Source organism: Sarcophilus harrisii, chromosome 5 (genome assembly GCF_902635505.1).
Source record: "Sarcophilus harrisii chromosome 5, mSarHar1.11, whole genome shotgun sequence".
Classification (NCBI taxonomy): Eukaryota; Metazoa; Chordata; class Mammalia; order Dasyuromorphia; family Dasyuridae; genus Sarcophilus; species Sarcophilus harrisii.
Window position 1 is genome coordinate 210,590,227 of NC_045430.1, and position 23,794 is coordinate 210,614,020.

At 36.0% G+C, this 23,794-nt stretch overlaps 1 protein-coding gene across 1 annotated transcript in view; it reads right to left on the reverse strand.

The window, feature by feature from the left end:
* The window catches only part of VIPR2 (vasoactive intestinal peptide receptor 2), a 133,516-nt gene extending 110,464 nt beyond the window's left edge, over nt 1–23,052 (reverse strand). Inside the window, exons 1-2 of the mRNA XM_031939586.1 lie at nt 22,207–23,052; nt 19,086–19,182 (exon numbers count right to left, since the gene is read on the reverse strand). Coding sequence (XP_031795446.1) covers nt 19,086–19,182; nt 22,207–22,269 — 160 coding nt within the window. The 5' untranslated portion in view covers nt 22,270–23,052. The remainder of the gene's footprint in view (nt 1–19,085; nt 19,183–22,206) is intronic.
* Nucleotides 23,053–23,794: the final 742 nt, after the last annotated feature.

Here is a 23,794-nt window from a genome sequence, read left to right on the forward strand (position 1 = left end):
GCAATGTTATATATAACCTAGTTGACACATACACATATATTCAAACTTGAGCTGAACCTTATGATTTGGGATACAATAAGGAGAAATTTTATGGTGTGAACCGAAGCTACAAGACCAAGTCTTACCTCTAGCTAATTATCTTTGTTCATAGACCTTCTGATGATTTTATTCTTGGTGATATAGGAAAAGTACACAAGCCACAGGAAATGGGAAGAAAATCCATTATTAAGACATTGCCACAAGATGGCGCTTAGCAATTGGATTCCAATAGAACAGGTGAGGGATCTTTTTGCATTATCAGGCTAAAAATTGCTTCAAGAATTTCAATTCAGTTCAGTTCAGTTCAATTTAACAGACATTTATCACCCTCCAAAATGTTGAAGACTATTGTGGACAATGTAAATCATGCACAATGTAGAACTCATCTTTGTATTTCTTCCTTAATACAGACATGCAGAAACAACCAAAAATTCATAATTCCTCCATATGTATCAATTTTGGTTCTTTGCAAAGAAGCAAGTGAAACTTGATGGCTATTAAAGAAAATATTGCAGTTCTTTCTATTAAAAATCACAAAGAGGCAAACAATAATTTTTATTGTTGTTAGCATCTGCTTGGACAAAAAGATAGCAAATTCCTGTAGGGTAGAGAGCAATATTTTCTGGAAGATTTTGGTTTATCCGTTCAACTTCAGGAATTTCATTGTTAGGGGAAAGCTTTTGTGCTTTTCTGCTTAAAACCATATTAAAATTTAGCAGCTAGGTGGCATAATGGATACAGTACTCTCCTGACTCTCTAGAGAGTCAGGAGAACCTGTATTCACTTATTAGCTCTGTGACCCTGGCCAAGCCACTTAATCCCTATTGCCTCCATAATATAAAATTTAACAGTTCAAAAAGCACAGGAAAGGACATTAAACTTAAAGTTGAGACCTAGATTTTTGTCCTAACTCTTATCATGAACAAGCTATATGGTCTTGAGCAAAACACTTAAACTTCTCTGAACTTCAGTTTTCCTTATTTATAAACCAAGAAGTTGAATTAGTTGATTCTTAAGATAATTTCTAGTTCTCACCTGTTGTATCATAGAATCAGATGAGCTGGGTTTAATTTATGGGTTTTGCCTTTTATGCTTCCTACTTATATGATCTTATCGGAACATAACCTATCTGGTCTTTGGTTTCTTCATTGATAAAATGAGAGGGCTCATCTATCAGGCACCTAGAATCTGAGTTGGGAATAAATTTCAGAAGCAAGGATTCCTAATCTGGACTCCTTTGAAAGTCTAATGACATAATAAACCCTTTTTTTCAGAATAATGTTTTTAAATACATCAAATAAATTAAGATTAAAATGAAACTAATTATGTTGAAACAGAGATGTATTTTCTTCCCCTTCAAGTTCATGGACTCCTTGAAATCTAACCATAGATCCTAAGAAGCCAGGTTGAGAATCTCTGTTCTAGTTCAACTCTATCAATGCAGGTAGTTCCTCAGAAAATAATCCCGCTTTGGGATAGTTTTAATTACTAGGAAGTTATTTTTCAAAATCAAGCTTAAATTTGCCTCTTGGCAGTTTTTAACCATTGTTATTAGTTCTGCCCTATGGGCCCAAGCCAATTGAATCTGCCCCCTTTTCTATGTGGTAATACCTTTTAAGAAAACTTTTACACTATGATCCTTCCTATCGTATTTATTTAATGAAACTACTGGTGAAAATGCTTTTTGGTTTTAGTTCTCTCTCTCTCTCTCTCTCTCTCTCTCTCTCTCTCTCTCTCTCTCTCTCTCTCCATTCTTTGCCTCAATTGTCACTTCCCTTGAAGCACAGAATGTTTGTAGCCCCAGTCAAACTGAGACCTGTTAAAGACCTTAGTGTAAATAGATCAAGGTCTCCCACTGCATCCAGGGTCCTCTCCAATCATCCTGATTTATAACTTTCCACTGGACCTACGTGACCCTGGAGGAGAAAGTGAGGCAGATGTCCTTGCAGAGCCTTCCCATATTTAAATCCAATTCATTTGCATGTCATGGGATCAGCTCCCTAATATCATGGTCCTTTTTGAGAATGAAGGACAAGCAACAGTAATATGTCTCTTTTGTTAGAAAAGAAAAATCACTAAAATGGGCTATGATTGGAGAATGAAGTGTCTATCCCAAAAGGACTATGGGTTTTTATGAAGGGAAATAGTGTAAAACATTCCAGGAAAGTAAAATAAAGAGATTGTGGAAGGCCTTGAAAATGAAGCTGAGTTAGATGGGAAAATGCATGGAGCATTGGATCTGAAGTCAGGAAGACCTGACATCAAATCTTACCTCAAACATTTATTAGTTGTGTGACTTTTGATAAGTCCCTTATTCTCTGCTTCAATTTCCTAATCTATAAAAGGGGGATAATATAACATCTACCATCCAGGATTGTTGGGAGGATAAAATTATAAAGCAAGCATTTTGCAAACCTTAAAGTACTATTTATTGTTATTATTGTTATAGACCACTGAAAATATATTTGGGTATTTCTTGGGAAAGAGAGAGTTCATAATGTTAGGTTTAAAACTATGCTTTAGGATGATAAGCACTTAGCACAATACTTTAGTACAGAGTACTCACTTAATACAAATTTAGTGATTCACATTATCTGGGAAGCAAGTTGTGTACAGGATAGCTTGGAGGTAGAGGATTGGGAATTGAAGAAAGGGAACCCAATTAGGAGACTGATGCCATGATCAGTAGAGAAATAGAGAGGTTCTGGACTAAGTTGTTGATAGTGGGAATATTAAATGAGACAGATAAGAGAAATGTGACGAAATCAATTGGGTTTAGCAAGTAGCAAGTTTTAGCAAGGATTATCAAAAGATATAATTTAGCTTTCACCTTGCAGGGAAAGCATTATCTGAGGAAATGGCACCCAGATTCGGGGACTTTAATCAAATGCAAATCATGAAGCCAAAATGATTCTAACCTATTAGAAATAAAAGAATGAAAAACAATCAAATGAACACTTTGGGAACAAGATCAACTCTATCTGTAGTTTCTCAAACTGCTTAATCAAAAAAAGTCCAAGAATCAAAATATTCTACAAACGTAAACCAATCTTATCTTTCATTTGGACTCAGACTCTCTTAAAAATTGGAAAATAGGAAGCATGACTCAGTGGAGAGATTGCTGGACTGGGAGGCAGAAAAGGGAATATCTAGTATTCCAGTGAAGTTTAAGATAAGTTGAGTGGTTGTTGGAAAACTGAATTATCTAAAAGGTTGTGAGCCCTTTTTAAAGTAAGACTTTGGAGCAATTTAATACTTTGTCCTCCAGCCCCCAAATTAGAAGTGACTACATTTGAAACGTTCTTTAAGGTATCAAGTTCACTATTTAAGAGATTATTACCATTGTCTCCAACTTTCTTGATTTCACCAAAGCTTCAAATTTGGGAGAGAGAGCTCTCTTGTTCGCTTCTCACTAAAAGCCTTACCTAGGAAGGCCTTTTAATTTGAAGTAATTTAATCTAGGGAAAATGAACACTCTAGGAATCCAGAGGTGAGCTATTCCTAGGACAGACCACTTTGGGATTGGAGCCATGTTATTCCAAAGGTAATCTCCCAGTGATTTATGGTTAGGATTTGGGTGACTTCCCAGTACTGTTCCAAATCATATATCTACTATTGTTATGATATCTTGTGACAAATAGATCCTTCACACACAAAATAGCAGAAGAAAAGGAGAGTCCCTGCACTATTTTTCTAGGTGACCTGACTCCTTGGAGCTTGCAGGTAAAATGATCCCCCATCAGAAGAAAATACCATGTCATCAGTATTACTTCTTCCAGGTCACAAGACAATTTCCTTGTTCTAGTACCTCCTCTTACCTTCAAGGATTTTAGAATCTGTCATTCTAATGCCAAGGTATCCTTTGGGCATTAAGAGTTCAGATTTAATGCTATTAGAAGTAAGACATTATTGTGGGGAACTGAGCAACAGGATGATGTAAAAATGAAGCAAAGGAGATCTGTATACATATAGTATGTATAAATTATATCCAAATAACAAAATGTATATGAACAGGTATATATGGGCATGTATGACCCACCCAACTAGCAGAATGCATCTCTAGGATTTTTTCAGTCCCAAGTCCTGTAATATTAAGTAGGAACATTGTAAAAATTAATAATTGAGCATTTATGAGTGCCTGCTATGGGTCAGGCATAGAGATTACAAAAAGGAAACAATAAGTTTCTTCCTCAAAAGAGCTTATATTCTATCAATCAGGGGAGAAAATGAGTAGACATAGAAATATAAGCAAAATACAGGCAAAATAAATATGTGGGGGTGGGGAGGGCAGTATTTGCAGCTTGGGGAAACATGGAGGACCTTATATAAGAGAAGGCATTTATGCTGCCTTTGAAACAGAACAGCTAAGATGTCAGAAGGCAATTCGTTGTAGGCATGTCACGCAGTCTATATGTACAAAACATGGCAATAAGTAAAGGAATCTTTTGTGAATGAAATTTTAAGAAAATCATTTTTTTTCTAGGTCTTAGAGTGGGTAAAGGGAAATAATGCATAATAATCCTGGAAAGGTAAGTCAGAGCCAGTTTTTGAAGGACAATAAATGCTACACAGAGTAGTTTGTATTTGAGTCGTAGAGGTAAGAGGGAGTCACTGGAATTTATTGATCAAGTAAATATCAGGTCACACATGGTGATTTAGAATTTGTTAACCATATGAAATAATGGAGAGGGAAAAGACATGAAGCACATAGACCAATCCATTGTAAAATATAGTCAAGGGAAGATGAAGATTTGAACCAATGATGAACATGATGAACAACATCTCTGGGTGTTGCTAAAGGTAAAATCAACAAGATTTGGAAGCTGGTTTAGATGAAGAGGGGGAGAGAGGGATCAGTGCGAAGAATCAAGAATTACCTCGAGGTTTCGATACTTTAAATCTTGGGTAGGGACCGAGTTGGAACATATAGTTTTGATACCTAAGGAAAGCTTCATTAAGTTCTCCTGGAATATGAAACTCCTCTTCCACTCAACTTTTTAAAGACAAATTCAGGAACCACATTCTGGGAGGGAAAAAGGGTCCCATGGTGTAAGAGGCTCCATAAAACCATCTGGGGAATGGAGATCCAGAATTCAGTGGAAAAGAATTCAATGTGGGCAAAGATCACAGGATACTCAGAAACTGTTGTCAGGGGACCCCACTAAAAGATATAGAAAGAATTAATGGGGAATAGAAGAACTAAATAATGGAGAGGTTGTTCACCTAGAGTAGTATATCTGGTAACTTCTCATTTTAACTGAATATTCTTGCTAATTAAATGCTAAACTCATTTGTTTCTTTGCAGAGGGAACATTATCAATATTCTTTAAATTTTGTTTCCCTGGGGCAAAGGCCTGATCATTCTACCCTGGTAATGGATCTGGACAGTAGAATGATGTAAAAGGCAATTGTGGGAATTGGTGAATTAGAGAAAAAGATAAAGGAAGAAAAAAAAAGGTGCTGTTATAATGGGGAGAACTGAAGGGCTCTTAAAAATACCTTAGCTCCCTACCATTTTGTATGTCACTCTTTCCATATTCTGCTCATCCTTGAGCTACAGGGAAAGAGTAAGAAAGTTAGGAATTTACCTTTAAAACAAATCAGCATCTATGTACATAAATAGTAAGTGTTTTTTCTCTTGAAGTACATCACATTTCTAGTCTTTGTTTTAATAGATTCCTCTCAAACCAAATTGGTTACCACTGAAGTCTTTAGTGATGTTGCTATTTTACTAGATTAAGATTCATGTCTTTTCCATTATGCTTTTTATGATTCATAATGTCTGAATCCACGTTTTGCTGCTATGCTATTTCTTAGAGCAAGAATTCCCAACAATCTCTTAGATTTAGAACTTAAAGAAACCTTAAAGAATACTTTATTCCATCTTCTCATTTTATAGATGAGGAAAGATTAAATGTCTTGCCTAAAGTCAAACAATTAAACAGTAGTAGCAGGCTAGAATGCCAGGCTTTTAATCAGAGATACTCATTTTTGTGAGTTCAAATCTGGCTTCAGATACATACTTGATGTGTGAAAACAGGCAACTCACTTACCTCACTTGTCTCAGTTTCCTCATCTATAAAATGAATTGGTGAAGAAAATGGCAACCCACTCCAGTATTTTTGACAGGAAAACCCCAAATGAGGTCACAAAGAGTCAGACATGACTGAAAATGACTCAGCAAAGTATTCTGTCCTGGGGATGCAAAGAATGGCAAAACAAAAAAAAACCCAGCTTTCTAGAAATTCACATTTCTAATGGGGGAAACAAAATAAACACTCACATATACTATATGTACATGTGTATCTATATATAATATACATATGCAGGTTAAAATATACATAATCCCAGAAATTTGATACCATAGAGAGTTGAGGTAGGGTAGAAGACAGAGTGGGTTTGAAGTTGAGTTCTGGAAAAGAAAAACAAAAAAAGCGGGAGGTAATGAAGGTGAACAGAGACTAGCTAGTAAGCTATTGTAGTAGTCCAGGTCTGGGGTGATGAGGATTTGCTTGAAGTTGGCAGCCATGTCAAAGGAAAGAAGGGGAAAGATGCAACAATTCAATTCAACAGATATTTTTCTTTCAATATCTATTATGAGTGAAGCACACTTCAGAAAGTCTAATTGTATCCTCCAAAAAACAAGGAGCAATGTTGAAGGGGATGTGGGAAAACTGGGACACTGATACATTGTTGATGGAACTTTTAATAGATCCAATCATTCTGGAGAGCAATTTGGAACTATGCTCAAAAAGTTATCAAATTGTGCATACCCTTTGATATAGCAGTGCTGCTACTGGGCTTATATCCCAAAGAGATCTTAAAGAAGGGAAAGGAACCTGCATATGCCAAAATGTTTGTGGCAGCCCTTTTCATAATGGCCAGAAACTGGAAACTGAGTTGATGCCGATCATTGGAGAATGACTAAATAAATTATTGTTTATGAATATTATGGAATATTAATTGTTCTGTAAGAATCGACCAACAGGATGGTTTCAGAGAGGACTGGAGAGACTTACATGAACTGATGCTGAGTAAAATGAGCAGAATCAGGAGATCATTATACATGGTAATAACAAGATTATAAGATAACCAATTCTGATGGACCTGGCTCTCTTCAACAATGAGATGATTGAGGCCAGTTCCAACTGTTCAGTGATGAAGAGAGCTATCTACACCCAGAGAGAGGACTGTGGGAACTGAGTGTGGATCACAACATAACATTCTCACTCTTTTTGTTGTTGTTCATTTGCATTTTGTTTTCTTACTCATTTACTTTCTTTTTTTGATTTAGTTTTTTTTTTTGTTGTGCAGCAAAAGAATTGTATAAATATGTTTATTTATATATTGGATTTAACTTATATTTTAACATGTTTAACATATATTGGATTGCTTGCCATCTATGGGAGGAGGTGGGGGGGGGGAAGAAGGAGAAAATCTGAAACACAAGGCTATGCAAAAGTCAATATTGTCAAATTATCCATGCATATATTTTGAAAATAAAAGCTTTATAAGAGTGAAAAAAATTAAAAATTTAATTTAATTTAATTTAAAATAATTATATACTCCTATAGAATATAAACTTCTTGAGGGCAGTGACCATTTCATATTTTTATTTGTGTTTCCAGTGCCTCTTTTACATAATCAATCAATCAAGAGAATTATTAATTGGATACTTGATACATGTTAGATGCTGCACATACAAGTACAAAAATGGGAGAGAAAAAAAATCCCTATTCCTAAGGTGCTTACATTCTACCAAAGGCTTCTACAGCCTACTTTAGGACTAGGTTATGGCAGAGTGAAGTTGTGTTTCTGTAAGGATCATCATGCTAATAGACAATGAAAGGATAACATCTTATTTCACATCTTCTCTAGCTGGCACCTTGAATGGTGGCCATCCAGATCTAAAAAATTATAAGGTACTGGCCAATAATCCAAGCTAGGTTTGTGGAAAATCAACACTTAGATCAATTTCTCTCTTAGATCAGTGTAATTTCCCTTTGTCACCATGGCACGCCAAGGGTAAGAAGGAGAAACAAGAAATGTAAATTTATATTTTCTCAAGACTTATATTCCCCACATATTATTAGTAAGAAAACTTTCCAGTTTTAAATTTTACTCTCTTCCATGCACTCTGCAAACCAGTGACACTGGTCTCCTTTCTGTTTTTCATATATGATTATCATTCAACTTGAGGTGTTTTTCCAGGCTCTCCCTCATACCTGGAACTCTCTCCCTCCTCATCTTCAACCTTGTGACTTCTCTGACTTCCTTCAGTCTCAAATAAAATATCACTTTCTGCAGGAAGCCTTTCTCTATCCTCCCTATCTGAATGTCTTTACTCTGAGATTATCCTGTATATTTGTTGTTTGAATGTCGTCTCCTCCATTAAACTATGAACTCTGAGTAGGATCTGGATTTTGCCTCTTTTTATCCCAACATTTAGCATAATGCCTGACACATAGTAGGAAACTGATAAATGTTTCTTGACTTGAAAACTGAGAAGAGAGATCACAATCCTGTCAGTATTGCTTATTGGAAGATCAGTTCAAAATAGAATCATGTCAGTTCAGAGGTTAAGCTATGCTCTGTAAGGGCTGATACTGGTCCAGAGAGACATTAGGCTTTTTGTGGATGGTGATATGGGAGATAGAACAGAGCATGCTCATTAAATCTGCACAATTTTGAGGGGGAATGACTTGTAATATATAAAGATTATAATAAATTAAATTGGGAAAACAGTGAAGTACAAATGGATTGTGTTTCATCTGGGACAAATGTAGAATTGGGCTCTCTCCATTATATCACCTGGCTGCCCAAGAGTACTAATGCAGAGAATTTGAAAAAAATGTTATTATTGAACCCACAAGAGAAAAAGCTGAAGAATGACTTAGTTCTATGCTACTCTGAGATTCTAGGTATGTGCTAGTCTGAAGGATTTCCTCATTTGTAAAATGCCTTGAATTCGCTAGATCATTTCTCAGATTATAAAATTCTCCATTTAAAAAATTCTGTGAAGTTGAATGTCAATTTCCTCCCTTATTTCTCCCTGCTTGGAAATATATTTATGTTGTCCTGTTTTGGAATCTAACACTCTTGTCGCAAAACCATTCTGACTTTTAAAGTAAAAAGGAGATAACAGCCACTGTCCTATTTACCCCCATTTTAAAGTACCTTGAAAAATATAAAGTGCTGTCTGTACATGTCCATGGTGGTTTATTATCACTGGAAAGATGCCATAATCATGGCTTATTAGGGAGTTGGATTATTGATTGAAAAAATAAACATTAATATGCAGTCTCAGTTCAAATCAGGAGTAAGTAGCAGTAGAGAAATCTAATTGCAATGTCTCTTCTCATATCACTGTCTTTAATGCTGGAGAGGTGTATGGGTGAAGACCAAACTAAGATTGGGAGATTTAGAGTGCCTCTCACACACATTGGCAAGATTAAGTCAAAGTCAGCAAAAAACAGCAACAATATTAAATCAAAATGTCCCATGTGCCCAGTAAACCTTTCTTTCTTACAAATCATTCCCTTTAAATAATTTGGAATCGCTATTCTTTTTTTTTACTCAACATAGAGCCAAGGGAACAAGGATGCATCTAACTAAAAATTGCTTCCTCTCTTATAACTTATAATAAGCATAATTTCTTCCTCTGCCTTCCCAAATAAATTTTTAGACCTATGCTATTTAGTTGACTGTCCCTTAAGATCTCTTTGGTTTGAAAAACACTTCATTCTGTTTTTATTTAAGTTCACACACACACATGCAAATACTCAAAGAGTAAAAGATATATATATATATACATATATATATAATATATATATATATATATATATATATATATATATATATATATATATATATACATATGGCATTTCTTCTCCCTTTCCCCCTTTCCCAATACCAATTAGAGTTCTTTGACTCATCTTTGTTAGTTCTGATTTACAACCTCCATGGAATCTTTACTCTGGTATCTTAATATCCTATTTTTATCCCTGGCATTTGTGCTGCACCAATTTCAAATAAAAAAAATTAAAGTAATCTAAAACAAGAGTTGGTTCCCCTTAGAAAAAGCACAGCAATGACCAATCTTAACTTACCATCAGGTTTAAAGAAGCATTGCTTTTGTCTTGGAAAGCAACAAACAAAAGTTTGTTACCAGGCATTTTGAACAGATCCAAAGGTCAGTGAAATCAAATGCAGATTTTTTTTCTATAGTGCTAATAGTGGAAATTAAAGCATTATGTATAGCAAATGGAATACTGGAACTTATTATTACTAAGCAACTGATTAGTAGCTTTGTTTTCAAAACACTTCTTGTCCAGAGTTAGTTGCCCTAAGCAAAGGAAGTTGTTTTATAGACTATAGCTAAAAACATCACATTCTGTCCTTTCCCAGTTGATAACAAAGAGGATGTGAAGGAGATAGGAGTTGGGAATTTTTGAAGAAGAAGATCATAGATTCTAACTCATAATGCAAAATTGGAAGGGACCCAAGAAGTCATTTAGTTCAATCTCATTTTACAGGTAAGAAAACTAAACTATTGGGTGGGGGGAAGGAGGCCTAATTGATTATTTTCAAGATCACAAAGGTGGTAAATGATAGAGCCAGAATTAAAATTGGTCCTCTGACTCTACATCCAATATTCTACCCAATGTACCACAAAGATTGAAAGATTAAAAATGAATGAAGAGCCATCATTGGATGAGAAGGTACTATACTGCTCCATTATTCTCTGTATTCACACTGAGTGATAAGGATAGATTTCCCCCTGATCATCGACACGCTTCACTTGGATTCTTTTCTGACTGATATCCTGTACATATGAGATGGCTGGACAGAAGGAGAATACTAAATCTGTGGCCATGAAACTTAGTAAGGTCAACTGCCCCAAAAAGGAAATGAACAAAACAAGTTCATTATTACCTAGTCAACTGAGATATTGTTGTTTGGTTGTTGCAGTTAGGACTGACACTTCATGATTCCATTTTTTTTAATATATTTTTTTATTTTTTATTTAATAGCCTTTTATTTACAGGATATATGCATGGGTAACTTTACAGCATTAACAATTGCCAAAACTCTTGTTCCAATTTTTCACCTCTTACCCCCCCACCCTCTCCCCTAGATGGCAGGATGACCAGTAGATGTTAAATATATTAAAATATAAATTAGATACACAATAAGTATACATGACCAAAACATTATTTTGCTGTACAAAAAGAACATGATTCCATTTTTTAAAAGATCCTGGAATGGCTTGCCATTTCCTTCTCTAGCTCATTTTTACAAATGATAAATTGAGCCTAAATGGGGTAAGTAACCTATCCAGGGTCACACAGCTAGTAAGTATCTGAGGCCAGATTTTAACTCAGGGAGATGAGTCTTCCTGACTCCAGGCCCAGTGTTCTATCTACTGTAACACTGAGCAACTGAGATAACCAACCACAGTCATTTTAGAAAGGAACTAAAGAAAGGAAAAAATGGAGCATGAATCATAAAATAGTATTTCATAAGTTTATCTACATTGATAAGGCTTAGTCATATACTTAGACTTATACTGCCCATTCCTATTAACTCCTTAGTTGTAAACTGAAGTCTCCCACCCCAGGATCTGATCATATTTCATGTTCAACACATGATTATTTGAGTGTGGATTTTTCTCTAGTAGGGATATTACATTGCCAGAACCCTGATCTTTTGGGAGAAGGGTGGGTATCCTCTGTAACTATGTTGGTCAGGACTAAAGGTGGGTACATCATTTGGGTTTTTCTATTTTTCTTTTTTCTACCCACTAGTATCAAATACCCCAGAGTGGGAAAAGATCCCAGAAGTCCTCTGTTCTGACCTTTACTTAAAGCATTATTCTAACAGGCTATGTTTGAACATTCCCAGTCACAAGGAACTTGCTACCTTATTAGGCAGCTCTTTCCATATCTGGACAGTTCTAGTGGTTAGAAAGTTCTTTCTTACATTGATTCTGAGGAATTCTAGTTCTTTCCTTTTTTATACTCAAATAGTTTAAGACAGTGAACTATGTGTCCCCTGGTACGAATATAGATAGTAAAGAAGTGATTGTGTATCCCTTCTACAACTCTGAAACCTCAATTATCATTGCTTTCTACTCTGTAAAGTTCTAGATCTATCAAATAATATTTTTGTGAAATGCTTAGTACAATGTTTGGCACATAGTAGGTACTAAATAAATGCTTATTCTCTTTGTTTTTCTCTATGTATTGTATCATCTTAATGTATTCCCAAGGTTTTTCTGGGCAAGGGTGAAACACATATATCAGAAAAGTTCTCTACTTGGCATTTTTTTTTGGGGGGGGCAGGAGAGAAGACAAGATCACCGCAAAATTTTAAAGAACTAAAGTTTTATTATTTTCAAACATAATATAAATTCCTCACAGTTTTCTTTCCTTTGGAGAAATGGCAAGTACAGTAGAAAGTGTTATCTCCCAACAGGAAAATTTGTTGCCTCTGACACCTGTGACCTGTACCAAACAAAACAGCTTTCATATGGGTTTCTGATTTCATTAATGGAGGGAATTTCCATACTAGATAGTTCCTACTCCAATAAAATTATTGTTAATTCCTTAAGTTTCTCTTCTAGTCTTTTCTGCAACAGGGATGAGATTATCTAGTGTATACTATATATCTAGTAGAACTTTATACTTTAGATCAACAGTATGGCACCACATTATGGGGGGAAAAAAGCAGACATTTAGTGAAGTCATTTTCATGAATCATTAACTTACAAGCTATGTGATCTTGGGGAAGTCATTTAAACTCTCCAAGTTCTCTAGCTTTCCCTCACTTCAGTTTTCTCATCTATTAAATGAGGAGATTGGAATAGGTTCCATGACCTTTAAATTTTTTTCCTACTCTAAATTTATTATCTTATGAATCCTTTTAGATGGGCACCAGATAAATCAGTTTAGTATTAATGGCATTATTATAAGGTTCCTCCGTGTTTATATGATCTTTCTGTTTCTCTCTCTTTCTCTCTGTGTCTCTATATGTCTCACAAAAACACACACATCTATCTATGTATTTGTATGTGTGTGCTATGTATGCATAAATATGATAACTACCATGTTGGCCCATCTATCTCAATAATCTGTCTCTGATGGAAGCACTAGTACAATACAATAGATAACAGAATCCCAGCATTCTATAAATTAGTGGAAAGAGCCCTGGATTTGGAATTTAAAAGGTTAGGATCAATATTACTAGTGATATGTATGATACTGTATATGACTTTAGAACATTTTTTTTGGAGCCTAGGGTTTTTTATCTGTAAAAAAAAAAGGGTCAGAGGGGACGCTAAGGTCCATTCATTTCTAAAATTCTATGATTCTAAATAGAAATTAAAAGGAATAACTGTAAAGTTCTCTAAGTTTTTGAAAAATCAACTGCACACCACAAGATAAAAAAATATGACTTAACTAGAGTACTTTTGAAAAAAGTCAGAGATGAACATGCAATGACATTAATATTAACCAATGTTGTAGTATTTCTTCTAAAAATATGATTTTGATCTTAGACCCTATTGATAGAAATAAAGCATCCTGACTATTAAAAGCTATAAAAAGTCCCCTGGTGCTTTGAAGTGTTTGGACAATATATCAAATATTGTGTTCAACTCTAGGTATCACATTAAGTTGGATACCAATAATTTAAATTGTATCAATAAAACAGATTTAGAAATGTAGCTTGAAGTCAGGATAATCCGAGTCCAAATCTTGCCTCAGACACTTACTAGCAGTATGACTCTGAGCAAGTCACTGACCTCCCTAAGCCTCAGTTTCCTCATCTATAAAATGTATATTAAAAATTGATCAATGCAATATGTGCAAAATGCTTTGTAAACCTGAAAGTTTTAGTAAACACTAGCTAAAATATCATCATTATAATTATTAATAAAATATTTTTCAAATATTTTCAGGACTATCATTCAGAAGAGGATGAAGACATGATTTCTAATGCTTTAGGAAGTAGAACAACAGTGTTTGTATATTAAAAGGAGGCAGATGAATTCAAAATAACAAATATATTTTAAACAGTGAAAGCAGTCAAATAGTGAGATGGGCATAGAAAACTCTGAATTTCTGGAGGTATACAGGCAGATTCCTGAGCTAGGTGAGAAGTTGGAATACATGACATTTAAAATTCTATAATTTGAGTAATAGTGTGTTCTTTTATTTATTTTAATCTTAATGGAGATTCTACCATTAAATAATATTGAATTAGATTAATATGCCATGCAGACCAAGGTTATTAATTTAGATATCACTCTCAATTTGCCTTACTCCATCTGTCTCTATTTCTATCTCTCTGTTTCTGTCTCTTTCTATTTCTTTCTTTCTCTTTCTGTGTATCTGTCTCTTTCTGTCTGTCTATACACACACATGTAATTGCATGTATATGTATGCACTCATGCACATATAACCTGTTGCTGAGGGCTCTAGATTTTATCTTCATAACATTTTTCATATACGACCTGACCCATTATTCCCTATGACATTATTCTAATACACATCCTCATCACCTTCTGCTTGATTGGCTTCTCTGCTAAAAGTCTCTCTTCCTTCCAGTCCATTTTATGTTCAACTTTCAAATTTATTTTCTTAAAGCACAGATCTGACCATACAATTCCCTACCTGTTCACATTCAATAAACGCTAACCTCACCATTACTTCCACAATCAATTATAAAATTCTTTATTTGATGTTCAAAGTCCTCCATAATTTTCTCTTTCCCGCTTCCATTCTTTTTATACATTATATGCCATCACGTACTATTATTATTAAATGAGATGCATACTGCTTTCAAGTTTGTAAGGTACAACAAGAATAACAGTAATTTGAGGACTTAGGCAAATTGGTTCTAAAGCTTATCATGAAACCTTTATTAGTCATTTAATAATAATAACTGATATATATATATATATATATATATATATATATATAGTGCTTTCAAGTTTTCAAAGCACGTTAATAATAATGATGATAATAATAATAAAATGGATCCTTATGCCAGTAGCTTCCATAGTTCAGTGGATCCCACTCTGAATTTGTTTCCTTATTTCTAGTACTTGAACTTGAGACAAAGTACCTACTTTATAGCCTTATTCTAATAACTAGACCATTTTATTTTTGCTCTGGACCCACATCCCTTCCTTTGCTCCTTGCCCAATATCCCCAATTCTTCTGTCTCATCTCCCTACATTCTTATTTTCCCAAGTATTAGAATCCTCCATCTTCTCAGACCCTGTGGTTCTTTTCCTACTATATGAATTATAAAACTTCTTTGACAATCACTGCCCAAGAGGCAAACTTCTGAACAGTTCCTATTGATTGATTCTCCTGACATTTTTTACCTACCTAATGACAACTTCCTACCTTCTGGCCTTCATCCTATTAGCAACCATTTGGGTTCCCTTTTATTTTCCCCAACGAATGTATAGGTCTATGGGTCTTATTAATCCTTTTATTTGGTCTGTCATCAACTATGCCCTACTCATGACTTAGAGGCCTGGACAATATCACTTTATCTAAATTCTACCCCATTTTGTAAATAAGGAAACTGAGAGAGATTGTGCCTTACCTAAAGTTATAGAGCTAATAAATAACAAACCTAGACCTGAACCCAACTGAGATTCTTTCCAACTTGAACATAATAAGATTTAGAGTTGGAAAGGATTTTAGAAATTATTTACAAATGAGGAAACTAAGACCCAGCTAAGTAGTGATTTGTCTCAGACCATATGAATAATAAGTAAAACTACAAAATATTTAGGAAATATATTTTATATGTAATAGATATATAGATTTGTGTATAGATATATGTATATAAACACAGATAGACACGATTCAATGAATCTGTTATCTCATTAATGTGATACTCCCTCCAGTGGGGGAAAATTGTAACCCATCTATTCTTTGTTATTCTGTGGAGCTTAGACCCCATATTCTGTCATATATCCTCCATAAAAGATCCAAACGATATTCTTAATCTCATTGAATAATTGTGAAGCACATAGGCATCCATCAGTTATCCTTCAGGCTTGTTATTGAAGCACCTTCTAGGGGTTTCTTTCCTATTGGAGAGTTCCTTAATCATAAAGGACAAACCCAAAGCAAAATAGTCAAATCAGTTCTGACTTTTGTCTTGCCCAGTAGATTGAGAGCTGGAAGAAACCTGAAATATTTAGGTGAAATTTTTCATTTGATAGATAAGCAAACTGAGTTCTATTGGGGTTTAAATGACTTTCCCAAGATTGCATATCTAGTAAGTGGAAGAGGCAAGATGTTTATAAATGTCATGTGTGATCGTTCCTCAATTTGCATCTGTGTTTTCTGAGTATGCTTTTTGTTTATTTGAACTAGAAAATTCTAACACAACACAAAAGTATATTTATTTTACCCTTAGTTGAGTCCATGTTCCCTATTTGCATCCTGATAAGCTTTCCATTTACTTGAACTTAAAAATAAAACAATACAGTACCCCAAATGCAAAAAAAAAAAAGTAAAACATTTTCCCTTCATGCAATATGTGGACTACTTTTTCTTCTCCTTACAATTACCATGTAATTATTTTAGTAACTATTGCTATCAGTACAAGCCAGAAAAGCTGTGTTACTATTGAGGATTAAAGCTTACTTTTAATTGACTGGAATGTCAAAACTGCTCAAACTATTCTCAACATTATTTACTTTTCCTGGGGCTCATAAAAGAGAAAAGAAATTTTAATTGAAGCTAGTCTTAAATAATACTTTCACTGAGACAGAATTAAGAGATACTCAGGCAATGGAATTACCTATTCATTCTTTTAGTGCAGTTGGGGGGCAAAGTGGGTAGAACCTCTCAGGCCTGAAGTTAGGAAGATCTGAGTTCAACCCAGTCACAGGCACTTATTAGCTATGTGGTACACAGTAAATCTCTTCATCCTGTTTGCTTCAGTTTCTTCATCTGTAAAATGAGCTGGAGAAGGAAATGGCAAACTACTATCTTGTCAAGAAAATCCCAAATGGGATCATGAAGAGTTGGAAATGACTGAATAACAAAAGCAACAGCTATACATTCGGGTATTTTGACTTCTCATTCAATCCCAAAGTGACTATGACCACATTTATGCCATTCAGCTACATCTAATTGTTATTTCTCTGTCTCTCTCTCTCTCTTCCCCCCCCCCCCCCCCCCCCACTGGCAGTGTTTTCTGGTGAAATATTCTTCTTTTTGTCGAATTTGTTAAGAACTCTTTAAAAAACACATACACATTAACACAAATGCTGATAATATGGTATACAACAGCACATCACTTCCACATATTATAACAGGCAAGTGAACACTGATGATAACCAGATTTAAAACCCTTGACCAGCTCACACTCATTGCATTAATTAAATTGTAGCTTGAATTAAATGTGATCCCATATCAGTTCATCATTTATAATCTCTAAATTTAATCTTGTAATTGAACTTGGCATTAATCATGACCTAGCAAGCTATTCCTTCTCAAGTGCAGTTAGAATATATGATGTTTTTGCTTCACTTTTTTTTTGTTTTTTTGATGGGATTTTTTTGTAATAAGAGAAGATCTAATCTAGATTGGGATGCCCAGAAATGATTGTAAAGACAAAAGGCACAAAATATTAAAATAATAATTTTTTAAAATGACATACAAACAATGGCAGCAAAAATGGATAACCAAAAATTAATAAAGGAAAGTAATAAAATAATGTAAAGATTGTGGCAGGGATGATAAAGAACAGAATGGGATGAGTCTGCTAAAGACAAACAAAACTTAAAGCTAAACTGAGAGAAATAGGAAGATCAAAGAAGGTATGGGAATAGTATTTAGGGTAGATGAGGCAATGCTGGCTAGAGAGAAGGCAAACCTGCTTGTCTCATTTTGCTTGTTTTCTTTGCCAACAAGACTGACCTTTGATTAGGAAAAGTTAGAACAAAAATAACTAATAGGGAATTGATAACCAAGAGAGGTAAAACAAATTCTGACAGAGCTTATAGCTTAAGATTCCTTGGCCCAGAAGAATCTTATTAGTTAGGGAAAGAATTGTAGATATAATGGTTGAACCACTTTGATATATGAAAGATTGTGGAGAATAGAAATATCACAAGATTGAAAAGAAGTAAATATATTGACTTGATTTTTTAGAAATGTGACAACAGGAACAGCTAGGTGTTGGCGTGGATAAAGTACCAGCCCTGAAGTCAGGGGAGGACCTGAGTTCAAATTTGACCTCAGAAACTTAATATTGCCTAACTGTGTGATCCTGGACAAGTCACTTAATCCCAATTGCCTCAGCAGAAAGAATAAAAGAAAGAAAGAGAAAGAAAAAAGAAATGTGGCATCATTTTAAAAACTTCCATTTCAGTTTCTCCAGAAATTTTAAGAAACACTTTAGTTGTTTTTAATGAAATTTTAAGACATATTTTAAACATTTTTAAAGATCTTAGGTCTAAAGACTTTTGTGTCTAGGTGGGTTTTCTTAAGGGAACAGAGTGAGGGTGAATCTAAACTTTTAAAACATATTTTATTTTCTTATTGCCAATTATATGTAAAACCCATTTTGAACATTCATTTTAAAAAATTTGAGTTCCAAATTCTCTCCCCCTTTCCCTGAGATAGTAAGCAATTTGATATATGTTACACAGATATAATCATGAACATTATATCTGGGGCCATCCCCAGTCATCCTGAACTATATTTTGCCATTGACTCAGATGGCACCAGAAGAAAGACAGACTGGTGAGCTGACATAGCCCTTATTAACTTAAAATCCAATTCTCTTGGGAAATGAAGAACAAACAATAACAGAAACAGCTGAGCAATCTTGGTAAGTCACTCAGTTTCCTCAGTTTCCTCAATTGTAAAATGAGCTGGAGAAGGAAATGACAAAACACTTCATTATCTTTGCCAAGAAAACCTCAAATGGGGTCATGAAGAGTTAAACACAGCAAAACAAAATTAATTCTTTCTGACTTGAAGGAAAGGCCTCTTTTCTCTTACCTTTGTGTTCTGTTTGGGTACTTAGGAAGGCCATACATTTGGTTTCCTCTTCGTGGATTTCCATGTACAATCTGCATTCTGGATGAATACCATTTATCTATGAGAAGTTAAAGGAATGTTTCATAAATTATGGTCCTTTCATACGGAGTGGAATCAAACCTATCCCTCATTAAACAAAATAAAACATACATACTCCCATACATTCTCAATTGTTTCAAAATAATACTATTTAAGATCAATCAATATTAACCCCCTGGTGTTATTGTTTAATGAAGTTCTTTTGTTTGCTTTTAGAAAATATCAGTGTAAAAAGCAAAACTGAATATAGTCCCTCACCTTTAAAAGAAAATTATATTAACAAATAATATGGTGTATTCAGTTTGCATGAATCTTAGGAACAAAAGAATGCTTTAGTTGAGTAATTATTTGGTACAGAAAACCATAATATCTCATAGTTGATGAGTTAAGTAAATACACTGGTGAGTATTCTTAGGGGAGTACTAAATGACACGGTATACCAGATGCAAGTATGTCAGCATAGTTTTCTGAAGCACTCTCCACTCTTTTTAAGTTAGCTATTACCAATCTAAGCAAAAATAGTATAGACATGATTTTAAAATGAGTCACAAAATGTGAAATTGTAACTTTTTAAACTTAAAATTTAGAGTACAGGATGGGAGGAGAAACAGAGGAAGAGATAGATAATTTTCCACTTCGTAACCAGATTTGTTACCAGATTTAAATATATTACACACATATTGATTTAAGAAATGCTAGCTAGATAGCTACTATCAAGGAAGATAAGGCTACTGAATTTTCTGTATCTTAGAGAATAACTACTATCCATGTAGAATGCTGATTCTCAGAGTTCTGGTTTTGGATGTTTTTGGATGAGAGGGCTCAATTCCCTGCACACATTTGCCTACACACATTTGTTCAGCTGCATTTCATCAGTTAAGGAATTCAGATTTAGGGGACTGAATGTATGGCCAAAGAATATTTTTATTAAGGAAGCAGATAAGCACAGATATGTTTCTTTGTTTTATAAAATCATATATAATTTCAATACCACTGAAACAGGTTAGATAGAGTTCCTAGTGTAGACTGTTTTTATTTTGGAGGGGAAAACATTCACAGAATATATAGTACATTGTATATTAGGCAAAGACTTTAAACAGCAGAAGGTGTAACTTACACACACACACACACACACACACACACACACACACAGAACCAAGGTCCCATTTTTTCACTTTGTTATACAAGCTACAATTTGAGAAAACTCCTGATTGTAAATGAAGTATTTTAGGGAAATAATTTTTATAGACGTAAAATGTCAAAATGGGGGAAAATCTTATTGATTAAAAACATTCAAATTATTGATGAGAATTGACTAAGATGGTTAAAAATAAAGACCATTATGGATTCGATATAAGAAAATAGTCACAATAATAATATGACCAAAGTAGCATTAATAAGGAACAGCACCTTGTAATGCTAAGATGTATGTATTTCAAAAGACTTCTCTAATACTATAATGTTATCAATTTATCAGGAAAGGGAGTGATGGGATCTGTTGTGGATTCGTGTATGACAAGAAAGCTCCTCAGAACAAAGTTTAGTAATTCTCATAAGCTTCCCAAAATAGGAAGTATTTCAGAAATTACAACCTTTCCCTACTCAAGCATTCCATTGAAAACATTACATTGTGTTCTCAAACACAAAGATCAATTCTAACAAGTTTCATCATTTTGATCTAGGCCTTAAGTACAACTAACATGTTAGTAATAACAATGCTCATGCTTTATAAACATTTTCCCTTCCCTGAATGTAGGATGTGCACATAGGAAAGTTAGAGTTGAGATTTAACTTTCCCATTCTTTATTCGGACAGTAGTTTCACCTGTGTGGAAAGTCCTTCCTCATCTGGAACTCAGCAGCGGGGTTGCAGTTTGTCTTAGAGATTTACAAGGGATTGAGAGAATAAATGATTTGCCTCTATTTTCATCAGAGGGATGACTTGAACCCAGATCTTTCCCATGAGAATAAACTCCAGCCACTGTGGAACACTTTCTTTCATTATATATTCCGAATAATGAACTATTCACACTAGAAGAATCGATTGATTTTTTCTCTGCTGACTTTACTTATCCACTACACTTTGGTTTATCTTTTTTTTTTATCCCTATGCTTGGAAATGGAGAGTTTCAGCTTCAATATTTTCCAGCAACAAATTTGCTTAGGATGTTCTGAAGGTTTCTTTCCTCTCTGCTTTCTTGGGAACAAGTTCTAAACAGGAAAGTACTGGGCTGTGCATTTGTGTGCAAGGTGGGGATGGGGATGGAGAGGATAAAGGGATTAGAGACTGAAAGATCTTTAGTGACCTAGTCAAATACACGCTGCTGCTCTCTGGAGTCTGAAACCTGTGTTAACGACTGCCCAGGCTGACTCTTGCAATAGAAAGCTGAAAGGTCATTGTCAATTCCAGCCTCCCAGCTGCGTCTCTGCGTTCAGAGGATCAGGAGCTGTTTTTTATCACTGTGTTAATGGTTGAGAATAGACAGCTAGAGCCCATTTCTAGCAAGGGAAGGATGTTGCGGGAGAACTTTGGTGGGAAGGAAGACAAGGCTCTCTCTAAGCCCCAGAGTTGCAATATCTGCCAGACTGGAGCGATTCTACTTCGAAACATCTGCCTGTGTAGGCAGCAAGCTCCGTAGGAGAACTTGTTTAGCTGATAGCTCGTGAAAAAGCAAAGCAAGCCAGCTTGCAACCTACTATGTGTAATGCACAAAGAAGACGGGCATGTGGGTATCCTCCAAGCACCCTAGCAGGCGGGCGGCTGCCCCACAGGGCTCTTTCATAGAAGTCTGACCCCCAAACCCTGCCCGGAGGTTTGTTTTTCCTTTTTCTAAACTTTCTTGACAACTCCCAGCATAGGCGCACCCCTGCTTAGGTTACTCAGAAAGAATCCGTAACAGCTTGATCGAACAGAAACAACATTTGGCGCGGAGGGCTGTTAAGAGAGGAGAGAGAATATTGCCCTTTCATAGCCCCCCTCTCCTCGCCCACGCCCCATTCCTCCCTAAATCCTGAAGCCCCCTTGGAAGAAGGACGTTACTTACAGACACCGGCAGCAGGCACCAGCAGGTTAGGAGGACGGGGATCAGCACAGTGTACCTCCTCATCCCCTTAGACGCCTGGGTCCTAGATTTGGAGGCTGCGGGGAGGATGGGGGTGCACGGATCAGCTGAAAAGAGGGGATCCCGTCCCCGCTGTCTTCTTCCAAAGAGTTCCGTAATCCCGGAGCAGAAACATGAGGTCCGGTCAGCAAAGGGGACAAGAGCCGACCTCTCTCTCACACACACACACGCACGCCTACCCTACTCCCACTCTACCTAGTCCTTCTCTGACTTGCCTTGCTCCCTACAGACAGCCGAGGCAACGGAGCCCTGCCTTGTCGTGTCTTCTCTTTCCGAAGGGAGAGAGGTGCCCACCCAAGACCACGTCCCACTGCCAGTCCAGCTTGTGCAGCCTCCGTTGCTGCCGCTGCTGGAGCAGCCACCCACGTGCACTCTGGGACAGTAGCTGCGGCAACAGTAGCTCAGGCCCCTTCGCCACTCGGGGGAACAGCCAGAGGCTCCCAGGTTCTCAGATGTACCCTCCTTAATCTTGCCCTTGCGTGGTGCAATGTGAACGTAGGGCAAGATCTCCCAGAATCTTTCTTCCCCTTTTTCTTTCCTCTCTACTGAGCTCTTCCTACTCACTTCCCTTCTTGCTTTCCTCTTCCCATTTTCTCCCCCTTTTGTTTTTCTCTCTCTCTCTTTCCCTCTTCCTCCCTCCACCCCCAACTCAACCCTGCTTTCCTCCAGTGCCTGACTTTGCTTCTGGGTGGAAAGAGAAGGGAGAGAAGAAAAAGTAGGAGGGAAAGAAGGGAGTCCTGTTAAGGGCTGATCCTGAGTTTTTCCCACAGGAGGAGGCCCCCCACGTGGGTTGAGGCAGGATAAGAGAGATGTTTCTTGGCTAGGAATGAATACCGAAATTAACTGGAATCCAGAAAGAGGCAAGAAGTGAGTGTATCTACGTAAAATCTGAAGATGCATTCAATTATACACCATTAATATAAATTTTTAAATTTCATTAAAAGGGAGGAAGAACCATTAAACTATAATCTTGGGCTGAGGATTCCCCTTGGAATCTCAGTTCTGTCCCTAACTACATGGGCCTCAGTGTTCCTACCTGTACAAATGTTGTTCTTCATCCTTGGTTCTAAAAGAGGGCTTTGACATCAGGGAGATGATTCCATGACATGAAAGTGAATTGAATTTAAGTGAGGGAGGACTGTGCAAGGTCACCTGCTTCACTTTCCCTTCCAGAGCCAGTTGAATCCAGTGGCAAGATAGAGATCAAGAGTGTGGAGATGGTCCTGAATTAAATGGGAGACCTTGGCACAATGAGGGTGTTAGAGATGACTTCTGAAGCCCCTTTCAATTCTTGATATTCTCTGACTCTAACCTGATAGTGATCTTTTAGTGAGGAAGGGGGAAATAATAGCTAACGGCTTATGGCTAATATATAGTTTTTTCAGTTTTGTAAATGCCAGTTCATCTGACTTTTACAGCCCTGTGAAGGAGGTGATATTAAAAGTATTGCCATTTTTACAGATGAGAAAAAACCGAGGCTGGGAAGTTGGGATCTGTTCAGAGTTAAACA